At 54.0% G+C, this 19,764-nt stretch overlaps 1 protein-coding gene and 1 long non-coding RNA gene across 5 annotated transcripts in view; one reads left to right on the forward strand and one right to left on the reverse strand.

Moving 5' to 3' along the window:
* The window catches only part of UNC93A (unc-93 homolog A), a 32,768-nt gene extending 22,405 nt beyond the window's left edge, over positions 1–10,363 (forward strand). For 2 of the 4 annotated variants that reach the window (XM_082405154.1, XM_082405155.1), the window contains one exon: positions 8,866–10,363. In XM_082405154.1, the coding sequence (XP_082261280.1) occupies positions 8,866–9,131 (266 nt within the window). In that variant the 3' untranslated portion in view covers positions 9,132–10,363. The remainder of the gene's footprint in view (positions 1–8,865) is intronic. The other 2 variants (XM_082405156.1, XM_082405157.1) reach the window with 2 other exon arrangements.
* Positions 10,364–10,538: 175 nt separating this feature from the next.
* LOC309634753 lies at positions 10,539–17,758 on the reverse strand. The gene is made up of 3 exons (XR_014248408.1): positions 15,869–17,758; positions 14,198–14,445; positions 10,539–12,669 (listed from the first exon to the last, which is right to left on the reverse strand). It is a non-coding gene; the product is annotated as an uncharacterized lncRNA (long non-coding RNA).
* Between the last annotated feature and the right edge of the window lie 2,006 nt (positions 17,759–19,764).

A 19,764-nucleotide genomic window follows, 5' to 3' on the forward strand; every position in this document is an offset into this window, starting at 1 on the left:
TCTGCCGCTCTCAGCTGAGGTGGGGGACAGGTGGAAGCGCCTACAGGTTACCGTGACAACGTCCCTGCAGTGGCTCTGGGGCTCGGGGTGGGTGTCAGTCTTCGGGAGAACGGAGTTAAAGGCGGAGGGGTCAGCAGAGGCTTCATGCTGGGGGCCAGGCCCGAGATAGTCCTCCAGGCTGCGGGGAGCCTGGGGGAGGCAGGGAGGTGGGGAGGCCGGAAGGGAGCCGTCTCTGCCGCTTTGGTGCCATAACGGGGCTCCACAGATGGGGGGGGGGCTTGTGAACAGCAGACATGTGCTGCCCGGAGCTCTGGGGCTGGACGTCCAGGGTGAAGGCACCGCAGCTTCGGTGTCCGGAGGGCTGGTCCACAGAGGCTCTCTCTTGCCGTGTCCTCACGCAGAGGCAGGGGCGAGGGGCGGATCTGGGGCCCCTTCGCAAGGGCACTGACCCCTCCCTGAGGGCCACACCCACGACCTCGCCCCTCCCGGAGGCCATCGCCTTGGGGTTTCAGCATGTGTCTCGCGGGGACACTGAGAGGAGAGGCTGGCTGGCCCGACGTACCGCTGCAGGGTCCACTTTCATTCGCTCAGCAATGGTGGAAGCAGCGGCAAGGGTTTAGGGGTCACTGCTGCCGTGACGCAGGGGACGGTGCGGACCCACGGGGAGGTGGAGGGCAGCGCCCGGGGTGGGAAGGAGGCCGAGGGGCGGAGCTTCTGGACGCAGGGACTCAGTGGTCCCGGGGCCAGGCTGGGCATCGGGATCCCCAGGCTGAAGGCGGCAGACGAGCCCACAGACCGGCAGGGCTGGACGCGTCCACTGAGGGGCTTGGCTTGAGCTTGAACACGACACAGAGAGAGGACTCCGGCGGGGGGACCCAGCACTGAGAAGGGGCTGTTTGGGGCGCGTATCACTTAAGATTGTTTCATTATTTCAGGCTGCGCCGCACGGCATGCGGGATCTTAGTTCCCCGACCAGGGATTGAACCTGGGCGGCCGCGGTGAAAGCGCCGGGTCCTCACCACCGGACCGCCCGGGAACTCCCTCTCTTAGGATTTTAGATTCAGAGGGAAGGGCTGTGAGGAGAGGAGATGGGGGAGGGCAGGAGCCAGGAGAGGAGGCCGAGAAGCCGGGGGAGGGAGGCCCCTGGCCGGGAGGGGAGGGGGGAAGGCAGTCAGAAGGAAGGATACGGGCCCCTTTGTCACCACGGGGAAAGGAGCTAAGTTCACGCCTGAGACATGTGGCTTCCTAGAGGAGCCACAGCCAGCGACGACCTAACGGACCGTCCTCACCATGAGGCGGCCGTCAGTCCTGCGAGGATTCGTCCCCCGACGTAGCCCAGCCGGGCGGCATCGCCCTCAGCGCACCGCTCCCTGCAGAAGCGCGGCCGCCTGCAGAGGCCCGGGCCTGGGGCAGAGCGGGACTCGGGCCCAGAGGTGCAGCCGCAGCCTCGGCCGATGCTGCAGAGAGGGCGGGTGAGAGGCGAGGCGGGCAGAGCCGCTGAGGGCAGGGCGGCCCCGCCAGCGCGGGGAACGGGAGAGCTGCCCTCAGGCCGCCGAGAGCGCTGAGCGTGGCCAGTGCTGTCCGGCGCCCTCGGGGGCCCTGCACCCCGACACAGCGGCGGGTGGGACGGCCAGCAGACGTTCGACAAAGGCCTCGGAGGCCAGGCTGTGGACGTGAGGGACACGGGAGAGGCAGGCGGGGGGCATCAGGGGAAGAGGCCCCGGCAGCCCCGAGCACGCGGGGAGCTGGACGGCCGGAGCCAGGCCTGGGGCGGAGGCCCAGGGTCCAGACGGTGCGCGGAGGGAGCTCTTCCCTGGGCTGCGAGGGCTGCAGCGGGTGGGAGTCCGGGTCGCCCCGGCGGATGGGAAGGCAGCGGCCGCAGCCCGGGAGGAGACGCCCAGCCGAGGCCCGGGGAGGCCTCCTGTGATCGCCGGCTCCCCGCGCGTCAGGAGGCGCCCTGGGGTGGCGGGTTGGCGGTGTGTCCTGCCAGAGGATGAACCGTAGCTGAGTGGGTCTGGGAGGGAGACCACGGGAGGGAGGGGAGTAGGGGGCTGGCGGACGGCCCGTGGAGGACAGGGAGGGCGGCTTGTGTTCTGTGTGACCTAACGGGACGAGGGCTGAGGGCGGGAACCCTTGGCCCTGAGTTTCCCGAACCACCTATGGCCCTGGCCCGGGGGAGGGTGTCGGAGGCCCCAGGAGGTGAGCCGTCTACACAGCCAGCATCCTGCAGATGCGTGAGCCCGGGGCCCGAGGTGGATTTGGCTCAGAAGAGAGCCTCTTCCCTCGGAAGCACCACCCACCCTTCAGCCCTTATCGGGGAAACACCTGGGACTGGAAACTGGGTCAGGCCAATCCACAAGCCAGCCACAGGCCAGCGTTTCCAGGGACGGGAGGCCTGGCCGCTGTCCCTACACCCAAAGAGGACAAGTGCACGTGGCCTCACCCATGGTGGACTCAGTACTCCAGGACGGCCCCTGCTTACGATCTCAGTTGTTGCCGGCTTATGAAACAGCTGAAAACATCACTGAACAAACCCAGTGCTGTTGGAACCAAGGGGCTTGGGTTTCACAATCTTGGCAGGAGGCTCTCCTGAAGTTCTGAACCCGGTGACAAAGGTGTGTTAGGCTCAGTGCCATAATCTGGTGTGTTTGGACAAAGGTCAGTTGCTGGAAGCAATGACAAACTAGTCTCAGGCTGGGCTGCAATGTTGCTCAACAGAAGAAATACTGAATCGGTAGAGGAGAGGTACACAGACACCACGTTAGCTTTTCTTGGCAGTGTAGCCTTCTAAAGGAGTGTAGGTCACAACTTCCCCCGTAGGAATCTTAGGCATTTTCCCCAGGGAGCGTCAGGAGAGAATTGCTTTCAACATCCCAGAGGAGGTGTGAAAGACCCCCACTATTTTACTGAACAGTCCAAATGCTTCTGCCGTCTTGCTTTCTAATTAGCTGACATCTCTGAGTTCACTTGAATTTTTTACAGTATTTACACATTAGAAGTCAGCAGCCACGCAAGAGTCCATACAATAATTCCTCAGGTGTTTCAAATGATGGCAAATAAAATGTTTGGTTTTCTTTCTCCCTGAGATATAGGAGTAATTGCTTTAACTCTCCTTTTCTTTCCACAGACATGAGAGACCGTCAGGCAGAGCCTTTGTCAAAATTGTGCAGAGTTACATGAGGTCCAGTGAATAACTTGGATAAAGACCTCCTTGAATAAGGAATGCTAATTTAAAATGAATTATTTCTGTCTTTTTGTTCAGATCAAAAGTAATTTGTTTCAAGGAAAAATCAGTTGCTTGGGAAGATTGTTCTTTTCGTGTACGATTTGAGAACTTCTTTTGGCGTCTATACTGGCAATCGTCTTGGCTAGGAGGGATATTTTAATGACCAAGTTCCTTGCAGGCTGGCTCCACCAGGCTCTCTCGGGCTCGCCACCCTGCAGCGTGGTCCATCCATACCGTCTCTGTATTTTCAAAAACTGGAAATTTTGTGTAGCTTTTGCCACCTCCCAAGATCAGCTCTCTCTCATTTTTGCTTTTTCAATAGCAAGTTGGATTTCTAATCCTATTCTCCCTGAACGTGCCTCTCTTCTAAGAAGATACGTGAGCCACATACTTTCCTAGTTAATGAGACTGGATACAAGTCAGTACAATTTAACCCTCCTTTTCAGTCATCACCTCTCAGTTGAAAAACTGATGTTACAGTTCTCCAGTTTAGAGGCAAATCAGGGGTGGGAAGCATCCAAGCCCCTCCGTCCTGGGGCAGAACCGTGTTTCTCGCTGCTCGTGTTCCCACTGGGCTCCAGGGATCCCTCCGGCCGTTGGAGCCCGTGATCTGGGCGGCTTTCTGTTTATCCGCCCTGACAGTTCACGAGAGATGGGTACCGTTGCCATGGCAACCCTTGCGAGCCAATGCCTGCACTTGAGATTCAGAATGTCTGGCCTAAAAATACTCTTCTGCCCTGTCAGCCACCAAAGAGGCTGTTTTCAGGTTGATAAACTCAAAAAATCTGTCTTCTCTTACATGTCCAGTTCATGTATCCCATCTTTTCCAACCAAACAAGACTCACTCACATCCTGTCATCCAAGGACAGGGGTCAGCATCTGGTCACTTGCACCTGCTGCCTTTCCCAGGTCAGGCTGCGAGCAGGCTTTTTTTTCCTTTTTCTTTTGGAATAATCTTAGATCAACAGAAAAGTTGCCAAGACAGTACAGAGTTCCCATATACTGTTCACTCTGTTTCCCTTAATTCGAACATCTTACAAAACTGCAGTACATTTGTCAAAACCAAGAAATTAATGTTGGTACATAACGAAACTTCAGACTTTATTCAAATTTCTCCAGCTTTCCCCCCCACCATCCTCTGTGAGCTCCCAGGCAGGCACCACGTGACACGTAGCCATCACACCGCCTTTGTCTGGTCTGTGCCAGTTTCTCATTTTTCTTTGTTTTTGACGACCTTGACTTTTGGAGAATACTGGTCAGGTGTTTTGTAGACTGTCCCTTAATTTAGGTTCATCTGATGTTTTCTCATAATTAGGCTAGAGCTAAGGGTCTTGGGGAGGAAGACCCCGGAGTGAAGTGCCTTTCTCATCACATTGATCGGGGGACACAGGACAGCACATAACTGGTCACTGATGCTGTGGACCTTGATCGCTGGTCAAGCCAGGGTCTGGCTCCTCCCACGCAGAGGGCTACTCTTCCCTTCCACTGTCAGTTCTTTGGACGCCAGTCACCAAGGCTACAATTCAGGGGGAAGTAATTATCCCTCACCTCCTGGAAGGGGAATGTGTACGTGCATTAGGTATAATTCTTCTAGGACGAACATTTGTCCCTTCTCCCCAGTTTATTTAACTATTTACTCAAAAGTTTGTCTACATCAGTATGGGCTCATGTATTTATGGCATCCTTTGGGTTACAATCTAATGCTACGTTACTCACTCCTTTGCTCTAATTGTTCCAACTTTGGCGATTGGGGTCTTTCCCGTTGGCACCCGTGTCCTTTCGACTCTCCCCCCCTCCCCACCACTACCAATTTTTTTTTTTTTTTAGTACTTCCTCACTGTTAGGCACTCCAGAATAGTCTTGGCTCATGTGGTAACTCCTGTGCCCGCCCTAGATTAGCCATTTCTCCAAGAAGCCTGGGTGTGTTTTATTGGGGAACGGTGTTAGGAAGTAAGATCTGAGTGCTGGGTGTGCTCATTGCTACTGAGACGACACTGTTTCTAGGCGCTCTCGGTGGACAGAGTGAGGAGATGGGCGTATGCTTGCTGGCCCACATATATGCACACACATCTATTTACTTCTGTATCTGCATATCTATCTATCTATCTATCATCTATCTATAAAATAAGGCTGAACTCACACTGATGTCCCAGCACACGGGCTCATTCTAGCACCCCCTTCTCACCCCCTTACCCCACTGCTGATCTGTAACTTCTTCCTTTGACAGTGAGAAACCCAGTTTCCACTCTGTATACCACATTGCTTATTTGTTCAGTCCTAGGTCACATGTAATTTCAGAATTGTTGAACTATTGCTTTGAGACTACTTTTCTTTTTAATGTCTTTCCCCTCTGCCCTCCGTGTCCTTAACTGTTGGAATTTGACACAATGAATGTGCTGCTTTCTTTACGTTTGGATTAAAATAGGAAACGGATCATGAGTAATTTCCCCAAAAGCCTGACTTTGTTTAATTATGACTGGCTCTGCCATCTACTCCTCAGGCTGGGCCATATTCCCAAACGGGGGCAAATGGAGTCCCCCAGATTCCCTTCCTCTGCGTTTTCTTAGACGGCAATTCTGGCTGCTGACATCAGCCTCCTGCCGCCCTCGATCCAGCCTCTCCTGGACACAGCCATCTGAGGAGGCGGCAAGGGAGGAGTCCTTCCCTCTTGTCCAGCTGTCACACGTCTCCTTCCGTCTCTGTCGTTCATCCAGAGGCACAGCCAGCTTCCCACAGACTTCTGGGTTCCAGGTCCTCCCGGTGAGGGCTCCTCCTGCCTCCCAAACTGCTGAGCTGCTCTGCACGCAAGGATGCGAGCTCACAGTCACCCTGGACCTCTCTTCCCGGCTGGTGGGTCCCCTCACCGGGGTCACATTTCAGAATCAGACTCAGAGAATGGCAAGCTCTTCATTTGGCATTTAAGGCTCTGGGGGCCCAGAAAGTTTAAGTTTATGGGAAACCCTCAGGAAGCTAAGGAGCCCATAGCCACTTAAAAGGCTGAACTGGACTTGAACCAGAACTTGCCCAGGAGAGAGTGGGCAGTGGGTCCCCTTATCCTGGAGCACAGTGGTTTATGATTGTCACGACCTAAACTTAACCTTGAAATCGCCTAAACACACCAACCTATAGACCAAAAACGTTGACTTAAAGCTAGAGTTGGCTGTGTTACTGGATTTTCAAAGCATCAGGGTGCATTTGTCAGGTACCACAACCTGCTAAGGGAGCAGTGGACCTTTTTGCCAGAGAACAGGACATAATCCACCACTTGTAGCCATAGTGTCTCACCTTGGAGTTTCTTCTCTAGCATCTTGTTTTGGGGTCCTATTTTAGAGTCACCCTCCAAAGAAAGACAAGAGACCTTTAAGTAATCTCAGAAGTTAAGTCCCAGGGTGTGGTTATTAGGTTCCCTTTGTGCGTTAACTTCCATTAGGGAGGGCGCTTTGCAGACCCCACACAAGAAGCACACCTCCTTCTGAATGTTCCCAACAGCCTCCAGTTTCCCCAAATAGGCATGTGTTGTTTAAAATGTGTATCTTACGTAATATCTTATATCTGCCTGATGGACCCCCGTCCTGGGTGGTTCCTGCGCAGATGAACATCTGAGTAACCAAATGCCAAGGGGCGTCTCCTGGGCGTTGACATTTCCAGGCAAGGCTGCAGGAGACCTTGCTGCCGCCCTCACGCCCTCAGACCTTTCCCCCCGGTGCTGGAGGGGCCCCTCCCCCCTACAAGCCTCTCCTCTCCTGTTCTAAACTCGGGGAGAAGGGGAGGGGTAGAAGGAAAGGGGCAAAGTTAAAGGAACAGAATGAAAGCTGAAAAATGAATATGTGCGTGAAAGTTCCGCCATCAGCTCTCCCCGCCACAGCTGCCCGCCCTGCAGGCGGGACGGTTCTGAGGACACGTCCACCGCTCTGCAGACTGCACCTGCCCCGGGAATGAAGGACTCCAGGGGCAGATTCTGTCTGGTCCCGCTGGGCTCCGGGCTGTCTGCTCATCCCCACCGCGCCGGAGCCCACGCTTGACATTTTGGTTCACGCATCATCTGACCCACGTGCAAAGGGGGTGCCTTGGCCCGTGCCGTGCTGTGTGTGGTCGCGTGTCCTATGTTACCTGGACTGCCTCACCAGCGTGGGCTTTTGGGTTGTAAGGGGAAGGGGAGAAGAGGAAGCAGCAGCTCTCCCCCCAGGACCGCCCACCGTTTCCTTGGGTTACTGTCTATCCTTTGAGAGGCTTGCTGACCCGCAGGGTGTGCTGACACTGCAGGACCGGGCTCGGCGTTTTGCCACTTCATGAGTCACCGTCCACCCATGCGTCCACTCAGTCATTCAATAAGGATTTTCGCTGACACTGGGTTGTGCTGGAATTATCATTCCAGATAAGATGGGTTCCTGCCTCAGGGAACCCACGGCCTAGCAGAGGACAGGGGGAGGCAGGGCAAGTCCATCAGCCAAAATGGCAGGCGTGGTGACCAGGCAGCTCTGGAGAGTGCAGCAGGACCTCGGCCGGGACGCTCAGGCCGGTCCCCCTGTTGAAAACTTTCCCTGCCTAAATGTCCACCTTCCAGACACACTGCCGCCTCGCTCACGTCCTGGGGATGGGGTTGATTCTCGTTTGGCAAAACTTTACCACACTGCAAACAGGAACAGAAAGTCATTTACCTTCACCTAGAAGCATTATCAGACTGTACTAGTTTGCTAAGGCTGCCGTGATAAAATACAGCAGAAATGGAGACTTGAGGTCTGAGATCCAGGCGTGGCAGGGCTGTTCCCCTGAGGCCTCTCTCCTGGGCGTGTACTCGGCCGTCTCCTCCCCGCGTCCTCATGTGGCCATCCCTCTGTGCATGTCTGTGTCCTGACCTCTTCTTCTTATATGGACACCAGTCACACGGGATTAGGACCCACCCTGATGATCTCCTTTAACTTGATCACCTCTCTAAAGGCCCAGCTCCAAATACAGTCACACTCTGAGGTCCCGGGGGTCAGAACTAGCACATGTGGATTTGAGGGACACAGTTCAGCCCCAATCACAGACTCAGGTCATTTCTCTCCCAAACCTTCAGACAACCACCCAAGGGGGTTTGAGTCTCTTCATCAGGAACTCGGTGTGGGGCAGTCTCACTTGAAGGCTTCAGCTGGCTGAACGCTCTTACCCCTAAAGCCTCCAGGATGGGAAGGAAAGGCCCACACGGTGGTAATCCCCTTACCCTGCGGCAGGCACCAAAAACCCCACGGTTGAATCACTTATGTACTATGCACTTCCCTTAAGTGCAGGAATGAATGGCCTTCCCCCTCACGACTACGGCCTTTGTTTGTCTTCACTCTGGGGCATCTCGCCTTCACCGACACGGGTCCCATCTCTCGGCCTTGCTTTTCTTACCTGCGAAGCTCGGGCTTGGGCCACATCCCTACAGGGCTAACTTTCATCCGTTCTGTTTCTGGTATATATGATGGTTCTTCACTGCTAGAGAACGTCACCTGCCTTGCTGCCATCCACAGCGTGAAATAATTCCAGTTTTTACAAAGGAAGGTCCTGGTTTTATTGGGAAAACTGGGCCGTGGGGAAGCTGCATATTTTCGGCAATAATCAGAAAGGTCGTTTGCGGTTTTACAGCCACGTTTTCACCCGTCTCTCCCCTGCAGCTCTTTTCGGGGTCCTGTTTGAGAAGAACAAGGAGGCCGCCTTTGCCAGTTACCGCCTGTGGGAAGCCCTGGGCTACGTCATTGCATTCGGATACAGCACGTTTCTGTGTGTCAGCGTCAAACTCTACGTCCTCCTGGGCGTCCTGAGTCTGGCCATGGCGGCGTATGGAACTGTCGAGTATCTGGGGTCCAAGAAGGTGGCCAGGCTGCTCACCGAAGAGCAGACAAAACCAGCTGAGGAAGGAGTAACACAGACAAAAATGTGAAGCAACAAACCCCATGGTGGATGAACCCAGAGCGTATCGGCGGGAGAGTTTTACCTGAAGATGCCTCAGAGTTTATAGTTGATTCTTTACGACTACTTCAACGATATTTCATTTTTTACATGAATTTTTTTTCTATTTTATCAAATTTTTCAGTCCACCCTCTCATCCATAGAGATCCAGAGTATATGTGAAAGAAATAAACTCAGGGTACAATCAGCCACTCGGAACTTGCCTAGAATCGTGGGGGTAACAGCTTATGCTTGTTTTTGTTGTTGTTGTTAAGAATTGGAAGGCTGCTTTAAAAATGCAGCCCAACACCATCATTTTACAAACAGGGAAACTGAGGTCCAGGCAAGTCAGTGACTACCTCTCAGAGTCAGCAAGTGACAAAGCCACACTAGGGTTTATGTCTCTTGACACTTATAGAGTATGAGTTTCTAAATAAATGCAATTACCCTATGGACTTGACTCTTGTCCACATACTTTGGACACACACACACACAAGTCATCACATTACCCTGTTGTAGACCATTGGAGACAACAGGCAAAAGTAATTTCCAGGGCTTCCCTGGTGGCGCAGTGGCTAAGAATCTGCCTGCCAATGCAGGGGACACGGGTTCGAGCCCTGGTCTGGGAAGATCTCACATGCCGCGGAGCAACTAGGCCCGTGCGCCACAACTACTGAGCCTGTGCTCTAGAGCCCGTGAGCCACAACTACTGAGCCTGCGTGCCACAACTACTGAAGTCCGCATGTCCAGAGCCCATGCTCCGCAACAAGAGAAGCCACCGCAATGAGAAGCCTGCACACCGCAATGAAGAGTAGCCCCCGCTCACCGCAACTAGAGAAAGCCTGCGCACAGCAACAAAGGCCCAGTGCAAGTAAAAATAAATGATAGATAAATAAATTTTTTTTAAAAAAGAATGTATAGAAGTAATCTCCAAAAGGATACGACATGTGAGGCTGATAACACGATGAGCCTGGAGGTGGGGCATGCCGGTCGCATGCCTTCTGCCCACTCACCAGCAGTACCTACGTCCCTCCGTCTTGCTCCTTCCTCACCGTCTTTGACGGCTCAGGAACACCTGGTAACGCGGTCATGGCTTCTTTGAGCCCCGCTTTCTTTCTGAGGCATCCCAACCCTCTGGCACCTCTCGGACAGTGTTCCCCGTGTTTCCTCTTTTCTCCTTTCACGGACCTGTCAGTTAGCCCGCTGTTTAAACACCAGCCCCCTGTGGCCGGTGTTTCCGAGGTGCGTCCTTCAGCCCAGCCCAGCGCCCTCCAGGAGGCTACCTGGCCGCTCTCAGGGGCACTCTTGCCTCTACGGCTTTGCTCACCTGCCTCGTTGACCTTGAACGCTCTCCTGCCCTCAGCCCCTATCCATCGAGCTTGTCTGGGCTATGCTCGTGGCCCGTGAACACACACTTTCTGACCTCGGTATTTTGTATGAGCATCTCCCCCCTGCCGGACCTCAAGCCTCCCGGTGTCCACTATGTAATACTAGTGGGCGCCTAATGGAGGTTTGTTGAGTGAAGAAAATGTAGCAATAATTCAAAGAAGGATGAACCCATCCTCGGCCTGTCCACGAGCTTCCAGCCAAAGCCTGGCCCTTCCTCAGTCGTTCATTCACTCACTCACTCAGTACCAACCGAGCCCCAGATGCCCCAGATGTACAGCTGAGCCGATACACACGCGGTCCTTCCTTCCTGCAGCTTTCAGTTTCAGCCAAGAGAGAAGACAGGTGTTAATCAAATAAATAAACATTTCAGCTGCTGTCAGTAGACACATCAGGCCTCTCAGGTGCCACCTGCCCCCGCTGGGATTCGCCCAGGACCCCCGGCTCCGGGACGGGCCACGCTCTGCGCCCCCCGCCGTCCAGGCTGGGCGGTCCTGTCCACGTGGCACCCTCTTGCCCCGCCCATCCGTCAGACAGCTCAGGTGCTGTGCTTCCCCTCCGTCCTCCGGCCGGTCTCCTCCAGGCCACACACAAAGTCAGCCGCTCCCCCTCACGTCCTGCCTGCCCTTCACGGCTCCCAACTTCCAGTCCTTTCTGCCGGCGCCAGACCCTCCCCTCCGCCCAGGACCGACCCCCTCCATCCCACAGCCCAGCTCCTTCTGAGGGCTCTCAAGTTCACGGTCTGAACGGACCACAACTATAGTCTTCTTAACACCACACTGAGCCTTTACGTTCTTGAGATCTCATAGCATTGTTTCCCCTTTTCTGCCAGTATTGCTGGCCAGCTTGTGCTGTGTCTGTCCGCAGGATGCCTGACCCCTTTGCATTCCCCCAGTGCGGAGCTCGGGTCATTTCACAGCGAGTCATGCTCAGTGAGCATCTCTGCAGAAGGCCCTCGGCGAGGGCTGGACAGCACGTAGCACCCGCCGACCTGGAGCGCTGAGCCTCTGTGCATAAACCGCGTGGGCCTGCACGCAGGTCAGGCTGCCCACAGCCTGATTCGGAGCTGAGCTTTGGCTGCTCACCCAGCTCACAGCATCTGAACCTGAGGTGCCCTGCCTGACTCAGGAATCCCTCAGACCTTGGCCCTGAGACACAATGGCACCAGGAGTATGCCCTAGGCCGAGGGGCCAGCAGGGGTGCACACTGTCCCACAGTGTCCCAGCATCAGAGCCCAGAGACAGGGGCACCCCAGGCAGTCCCAGGTTTACGTTATTTATTTTATTTTTTGGAGGCTGGGGAGGCGCCCTCGGTGACTGTCAGCGCCGGTGTGACCCGCCGCAGGACCGCGTGCTGTTGAGCACCTGCGTTCGCCCCGAGGATGAGCCGACCTGGCTTAGGAGGCAAGAGCCAGACACTCAGTACTGTTGCTGGGAGTGCTCAGTCCTCCTGAGCCCGGGTTCCGGTGCTGGGGGTCCTCTGCCTGCAGAGAGCCAGCAGGCACCCAGAAATGAGGGGGACGTGGGCAGAGGCCCGGACTTGAATGTCTGGCCTGAGGCTGTCCCTTCTCCCAGTTCCAGGCAGAGAAGCCAAATGGAGGGCACTGCATCTCCGCGTGGTCCTCAGGCAGATTCCGCTGCCCTAAGAGCCCACTCGAGGCCAAGGCGTCACCAGGCTCTGAACAGACGGCTGAGCACCTTGATTTGTTTGCTGCTGCTGATGCCCAAAGAAACACGTGCCCGAAGCCCAAGCCCCTCCGGGAAAGGGAGGGCTTCAGGTCCAGCTGGACGCAGGTGTGGGCGTCTGGAGAGCAGCCGCAGGGCAGCCGGATAACACTTTCCCATCTGCCAACCGGCTGCGGGGCCGGCACGTTGGCGCTCCTGGAAGGTTGCCTACGGCATTCGGGCCGTTTCTTTCCTCTTCATCCTTTGAACTTGGGCGTGTGCCCAGGTGCCCTGGTACGACGGGGCAGAGAGGCAAAGTCCTCGGGGCTCTTGTCTCCAGCTGGGCCGGAGCGGGTGCGGAGGGTGAGCGGTGGGTCCCTGCACCACGTCAGTGTTGCTCTGGGAAGGCTGAATTGTAGCCGAAAGCAAGTGATTTAATCTTGTTCTTAGTATTCCATTTGCACAATGGGACTATTCCTGCTTCATAAGGAATCATTAAGACAGTGTGTTATTAAAAGGGGAAAGGGGCGGGGGAGATAAAGTAGGAGTTTGGGATTAACATAGACACACTACTATATATAAAATAAACAACAAGGACCTATTGTAGAGCACAGGGAAATATACTCAATATTTTATAATAACCTCTAAGGGAAAAGAATCTGAAAAAGAGTATAGAGAGAGAGAGAGAGAGAGAAAGAGAGAGAGAGAGGGAATATATATATGTAAAAAAATAAAATGCTTCGAATTTTTTAAGAAGACAGTGTGTTATTATAAAACACTGTGAAGGGCTGTACACAGTGGAGTGAGGAGAATGAACACCCCAGACTAAGGTTAAAATGCAATGGTTTTGTCTATCTCTGAACTCCGGTGGAGTTATTACAAGCCTCGACTGGATTGGATCCAACAATCGTAAATCTCTTGACCCACCTCCCAGGGCTCAGGAACAAAGGCGTAATCTTACTACTTGCTCAGAGTAATTAATGAGGGCAAGGTTTATAAAATATAATGTATGAAAGTATGTCACAATATATTGTTAAAAATTTCCTAAAAATTAAAGGTATATCTAAACTAAAATGTTAAATGTAGAAATAGCAAAGTTAAAAGCATAAAATAAGAAGGAGAAAGTGAGCATGGCAGTAATCCAGGCTTATGCGGCCGGACTCACGATCATTGTCTAAAACGAGTGCTGAGTTTACTGGCAGCCCAGGCGATAAAAAAGAACACAGATGGCCTAACAATCATTATCTGATACAAGGAGGCTTGCCAGTGTTTCAAAAGAGAATAATTTTCTAGGTCCTAAGAGAATAGTTTTCGAGGTCCGAAGATGTAAGGGAATATTCATGTGGGTTGCAGGTGAGGAACGTGGACGAGCCCATGAATGCTGCCTCTGACAGACGACCGGGTATTTTCTGGCAGGTTGGTCCTGGTGACCATTGACAGTAGCTCAGGGACTTCTGCCGGGCGGTGACTCTGTGGACAGGCGGGGCCAGGGATGCTGCAGGGCCAGGAGGGCGGCTTTCAGTGAGAAAGGTCAGTCACTTCCCGCTGTGCCCTCCAGGAGCCTGGAAAGTTCTACTCAAGGCCAGGCTTTGGGCCTTAGGTGACCCATACCCTCAGCCTCACCCAGAACGGACTAGCACCGCTCCAACAGGGTTTATGTAGTCAAGGAGTAAAGTACACAAACCATTTTACTAGTCAGAGATGATGACAAAATAAATCACATAGAATGTGAGGGTTAAAAAGGACTAAGGTGTTTGGCAATCTTTTCCAGTTTCACATTCAGATCAAAAACGAAGATGGTGTTTCTTCCCGAGTCCCTTTCCAGGCCCGGGTCGCAGCTTTCCTCCGCATCCCTGAGCCCCACCTCCAGCCCCCTCCAGACCTGCTCTCAGAACCTCCCCCTCCCCCAGCCGCACGGCCCTCTCCAGGCCTCCCCTCCTGCCCCTCATCTGTGTTCATCTCCCATTTCCCACCTCCCCACGCGCTTCCTACTGCTCCATCAAATTACCTCCGCTCCAGCTCACGGGGGCCCAAGCTTCCTGGTTTTCTCTTTCAAATACCAGGATTAAATATTTGACGTATCAATCTAGTTGCAAAGTATGCCTCCAGGGCTCCGTCTCCGCTCAAGGGCACGTCTGCCCCCTCACGTGCCGTGGGGAGGTGAGGCTCTGCAGGCAGACCAGCTGGGACACATTCACGGGCGGTGCTTCGTCTGCTGGCCTCCAGATGCTCGGCTAAGCGTCTGGGTAAAGCAGCCTGTTGGGGGGAGCGTCTCGTGAGCTGCAGGGGCGCCCCCAGCCCAGGCGACGCGGTGGTCGCTCACAGGGCCGTCACCACCCCCTCGCTGAGCCCTTGACCAGCCATGAGCCTTCTGCGTGTGTTAGCTCGTTTCATCCTCGCGGTTGGGGGGCGTTTGGGGTTGTCTCTCCCGACCTCTGACCCAGGGGTCCAGCCTGGCGTAGAGCCCGGACACCAGCATTTTTAAAAGCTCCCCAAGTGTTTGAAAGTGTAGCCGGTGTGAGGCTCCCCTGGTTTTAAAATCATGTTATTTCTCTGCTGCTGCAGCAGCTTGCTCCCCCCGGTCTCCAGCCACCCACTCCGGGGGTCCCGGCCCCCCCTGCGGGCCTCTGCCCCCCAACTCAGCCATGGGCAGACAATACTCGTGAGCTCCGGGGGCTCTGGGCCTCGGCTCTCGGCTCTCTCCCGCCAGGCCCCGGACACTCCTCTGCTTCCAGCATCACCTGCCGTGGGGAGCCGCCCCTGCCAGGCGCCAGCTGCCCCAGCCGTAATCCACACACAGCCCCCACCTCGCCTCCCTCGGTCGCCAGCCCCTGTGGGCTTGGCTTCTGGGAAAGCTTCCAGCCCCTCTCTCCTTGGTCTCTGGTGCTTCATGACCCAACAACAATCTTCCAAAGTGCCAGCGTCACATGCTGCTTCCCCGGCTCGCAATCCACCAGCCATGGTCCTTTTCCTTCAGGGTGAAATCCAGCGCCTTAGCCTGGTACACAGGACCCCCCAGGATTCGGTCCTCTCTCGTCCTTGTCCCCCGCCATCCCTTTTCTCCCCGAGATATAATATACACTTCCCCCAATATAATATAAATTTATGTGTGTATTACTTGTAATATAATCATCTCTGCATCTAAGTGGGTATTGCTGGCTTTATTAAAATTCCTTTCCTCCTCCACTGCTGGGCTACTTTAGTGCTCAAAATTCCCCTTAGATGTCTTTCCTTAGGGGAAGTCTTTTAAAACTGCACTAACCTCCCCCAGGCAGCAGCCTGGCTGGCTCAGGTGCCCTTCCATGGCTTCCCCAGAGGGTTCTGCCCTTTCTCCCTCGCCGGCCCTTGAGGCTCCTCCCGGGATAACAAGCTGTCCCCTTGTCTGTCCCCTCCCCAGCGTGAGGGTGGGAACGTGGGCAGATCCCACAGCTGGAGGAACCTGGGTCCGGAGCAGCAGTCGGTTCGTTTCCCTCTTTGTCCCTTCCTCCCGCTGGGGCTCAGCACCCTGGAGGGGCGGCAGGTGGGAGAGGAGCGCGTGTGCGGGGGCCGCGGGGACCGGGCGGGCGGTGCCGCATCACCCGGGCCGCGGGAGCGGGCACGACGGGTGCACGGCGCCCCCTGGCGGGTGGGGCGGGCGGAACAGGGCGCGCGGGCGGGCGGTCCTCCGCCGGTCGTTCACCTGAGTCCCCGGGGCGACGCTCCAGCCACAGGCGATGCTCCTGGCCCGCCTTCCTCTGGCTCCGTGAGCCGCTTGTTATTTCCGTTAGAACATCGGTCCGACTCTCAGTGCGGTGCTCCTGCACCTCTCCTCCCCGAGCTCCTTACAAATATAAAGCAAAAAACCACAAGCCTCCCCACCAGGCTGCTTTGGGAGGGGAAGCCTCTTACCTAGGAATTCAAAAGCAAGTCATTCTCCTACGAGGCTCCATCCATGTCAGCCCTCAGGATGTTTTCATATTGTATGGAGCAGCCCTTAATCAGAGACCAGTTCTTTCCTCCCAATCTCCAGTCCTGTGGGGTTTCTGTTTCCCTGCACCTACCGCCTTGGAGTGTGATCAGGGACCCGAGTGGAGATTTTAATCTGTGGCCGTGAGATCCACAAGGATTCACTGGTGGACACACTCAGGGAAACACGCATTCCATCGATGAAATTCTGAGGCGAGGGAAACGTCCTTAAAGAAAACCAGGTGTGGGAGGGTTTACATTTAATGTAGGTCTGTGGGAGGTTCCAAGGACGTGAGGAACCCCAGTGCCACCGTTTGAAGGTCTTTGCCCCCAGCCCCTCCCCTCTGCCGCTCTCTCCTCAGCCCCCTCGCTGTCCCACCCGCCCCTCCAGCTCTGCAGCACAGTTTCCTGGAAAGCAGTCTTTTTTTTTTTTTTGATTGAACTATAGTTGATTTACAATGTTGTGTTAGTTTCAGGTGTACAGCAAAGTAATTCAGGTATATATATATATATATATATATATATATATCCTTTTTAGATTCTTGTCCTTTAGTTTATTAGAAGATATTGAATATAGTTCCCTGAGCTATACAGTAAATCCTTGTTGCTTACCTATTTAATATATAGTGACGTATATATGTCAATCCCTTACCCCTAACTCCCCCCCGCCTTTCCCCTCTGGTAACCATAAGTTTGTTTTCTAAGTCTGTGAGTCTGTTTCTGCTTTGTAAATAAGTTCATTTGTATTATTGTTTAGAGCCCATATATAAGTGATATCAGATGGTATTTGTCTTTCTCTGTCTGATTTACTTCACTTAGTATGATCATCTCTAGGTCCACCCATGTTGCTGCAAATGGCATGATTTCATTCTTTTTTTTATGGCTAACATTCCTTTGTATATATATAACCACATCTCCTAGAAGGCAGTCTTGATCTCCGCTGTGCCAGCAACCTGTCCTGAGGCTTAATCCTAGCCATTTAGCTTCCTTTCTTGACCCTACAAATTCCAAGCAGGGTTGTTTTGCCTTGAACGATCTTGTCACACAAGGAAGTTATCTAGTAAGCAAATTCAAATGTATTTATCCACTTATTCCACAAGTACTTATTAAGCACTTGCTAAGTACCATTGTTCTAGGTCTGGTCGACACAGCAGTAAACAAAACAGCAAGGTGTCGCTCTCGAGACATGAATGATAAGCCATTGGGTGAAGGCGCTGTGAGGAGCAGTGAAGTGAGATGGGGTGTCAGGACGGCTGTTCCTGCAGTGGGGGAGGGAAGCCGCTCTCCTGTGTCGGATGCGTGTGTCCAGCTCTGTGACGAGGTCCTGAAGGGGAGGATCACAAGGTGCCCAGGAGAACAGAGCCCAGTCAGATCAAGGGGAGCCACCAGTAGCCAGAGACAGCCTGGGGGCAGGGTGTCTGCAGTGTGTGTGTGTGTGTGTCTGTGTGTCTGCAGTGTGTGTGTGTGTGTCTGTGTGTCTGTGTCTGTCTGTGTGTGTCTGTGTGTGTGTGTGTGTCTGTGGGTATGTCTGTGTGTGTCTGTGTGTGTCATCTGTGTGTGTGTGTGTCTGTGTGTGTGTCACCCATGCGTGTGTCTGTGCATGTGTATCTGTGTGTGTGTGTCATCTGTGTGTGTGTGCATGTGTGTTTGTGTGTGTGTCATCTGTGTGTGTGTGTGTCTGTGTGTGTGTCACCCGTGCGTGTGTCTGTGCATGTGTATCTGTGTGTGTGTGTGTGTGTCATCTGTGTGTGTGTGTCTGTGTGTGCGTGTCATCTGTGTGTGTGTGTCTGTGCGTGTGTGTCTGTGTGGGTGTGTCATCCATGTGTGTGTATGGGGAGGGTGGAGGGCAGTCAGACATGAGGCCAGAAAGGAGCAGGGACCAGATCACTAGGGCCTACAGACCAAGGTGCGACTTAGGACTGTACTCTGAGCACCAAGGGAGACTGGATTCCTTTCCCATGGCTGCTGTAACAGGTATCACGAACGTGGGAGGCTAAGACAGCAGGAACGTGTCTACTCATGGTTCTGGAGGGCAGAAGTCTGCGATCAGATGTCGGCAGGGCCGCGCTTCCTCTGAGGCTCTGAGGGACAGCCCTTCTTGCATTTTCCGGCTTCTGGTGCTGGCGGCCCTGGATGTCCCTTGGCTTGTAGCTTCATCCGTTCAGTCTCTGCCTCTGACATCACATGACCGTCCTCCATGTGTCTTGTCTTCACCTCACATTCCCTTCCCTGTGTCTGTCTGTCTCTGTGTCTCTTCCTTTCTTATAAGGAGACCCATATATTGGATTAAGGGTGCACCCTTTTCCAGTATGATCTCATCATAGCAGATTGCAGATTACATCTACAATTATCCTACTTCCAAAGAAGGTCACGTTCTGAGGTTCTGGGAAGGATATGAATTTGGGGGGGGGGGACATTATTTCACCCAGTACAGAACCCACTGGAGAGCACTGATCAGAGGAGTGACATAATATGACAATTGTGAAAGGCTCACTGGCTGTGGGTGGAGAAGACACAGCACAAGGGTGGGACAGAGTTAATTAGGAAACTACTGATTTGATGGGGCAAGAAACGGCATGGCTGGCACCAAGGTGGGCTGGTGGCCGTGGAGGGGTGAAAGTGGTCTGATCTGGGATATGCTTTAAGGCAGAGTCTACAGGATGTGGTGATGTAGAGGCAGGGAGCAAGGAAAACTCCAGAAGTCCAGCTTAACAAGAACTGAGAGTGAAGTGGCCCCTTAGATGGGGAAGGCTGGCAGAGGGGCAAGTTCACAGGGTGAAAAATCAAGAGTCTGGTTTTGAGTATGTTAGTTTTGATACGTTATTAGACATTCAGGTGGTTTTGTTGAGGGGGTACCACACGGAGAGAGATAGACACGGAAGTTATCACCATAGAGATGAGATTTAAAGTCGTGGCACAGCAAGAGAGACCAACTCTGAGTGAGCGGAGATGGAGGAAAGCAAAGATCCGGGGTCTGAAACCCTGCATTTTCCAGGCTTTGAAGGTCAGCAGGAGGAGCTGGGGAAAAGCGACCAGTGAGATAAATGACGGCGCTGAGAGGGACACCACAGAGCCCAGACGGAGAAAGTGTTCCGAGAGACCGGGCCGCGCCACGTCCACGGCTGCCCGTGCGATGGTCGGACGAGGACGGAGGGTGGGTCACTGGTTTGGCGACGATGAGGTCGCTGGTATTCATGACCAGAGCAGCACAGGGGAGTTTGGGAGGAAGATGTGAACCTAGTGGCTCAAAGAGAAAAGAGAAGTGTGGACCGTGGGTGCTTCCACCTCTTCCTAGAGGGCTTCTCCGGAAAAGAGGCAACGGCCCAAGCATGGCCTTGGGGTCAAGGGTCATGGGGTTACTGAAAGTGGGGTCCAGCTGCTCGCCGCTCAAAAGCCAGTAAAGAGGCAAGTTTGATGGAAAGGAAAGCTTGCTTTATTTTGGATGCCAGGAACCAGGGGGGAGGGCAGACCCCTGTCAAAGACTGACTCCCCCCACCCCAGACCATCAGTGGGTGAGAGCTTTTAAAAGGGGAGTTTCAGGGGTGTCTAGGAGGAGGGAGGGGGCTACGTGCAGAAACGGCACAGGCAGCCCTGACGGTCGTCTTGAAATTGGTCGTGCGGTGCTCTGAC

The sequence above is a fragment of the Balaenoptera borealis genome (assembly GCF_965194805.1).
Source record: "Balaenoptera borealis genome assembly, chromosome: 9".
In the NCBI taxonomy this organism is placed as follows: Eukaryota; Metazoa; Chordata; class Mammalia; order Artiodactyla; family Balaenopteridae; genus Balaenoptera; species Balaenoptera borealis.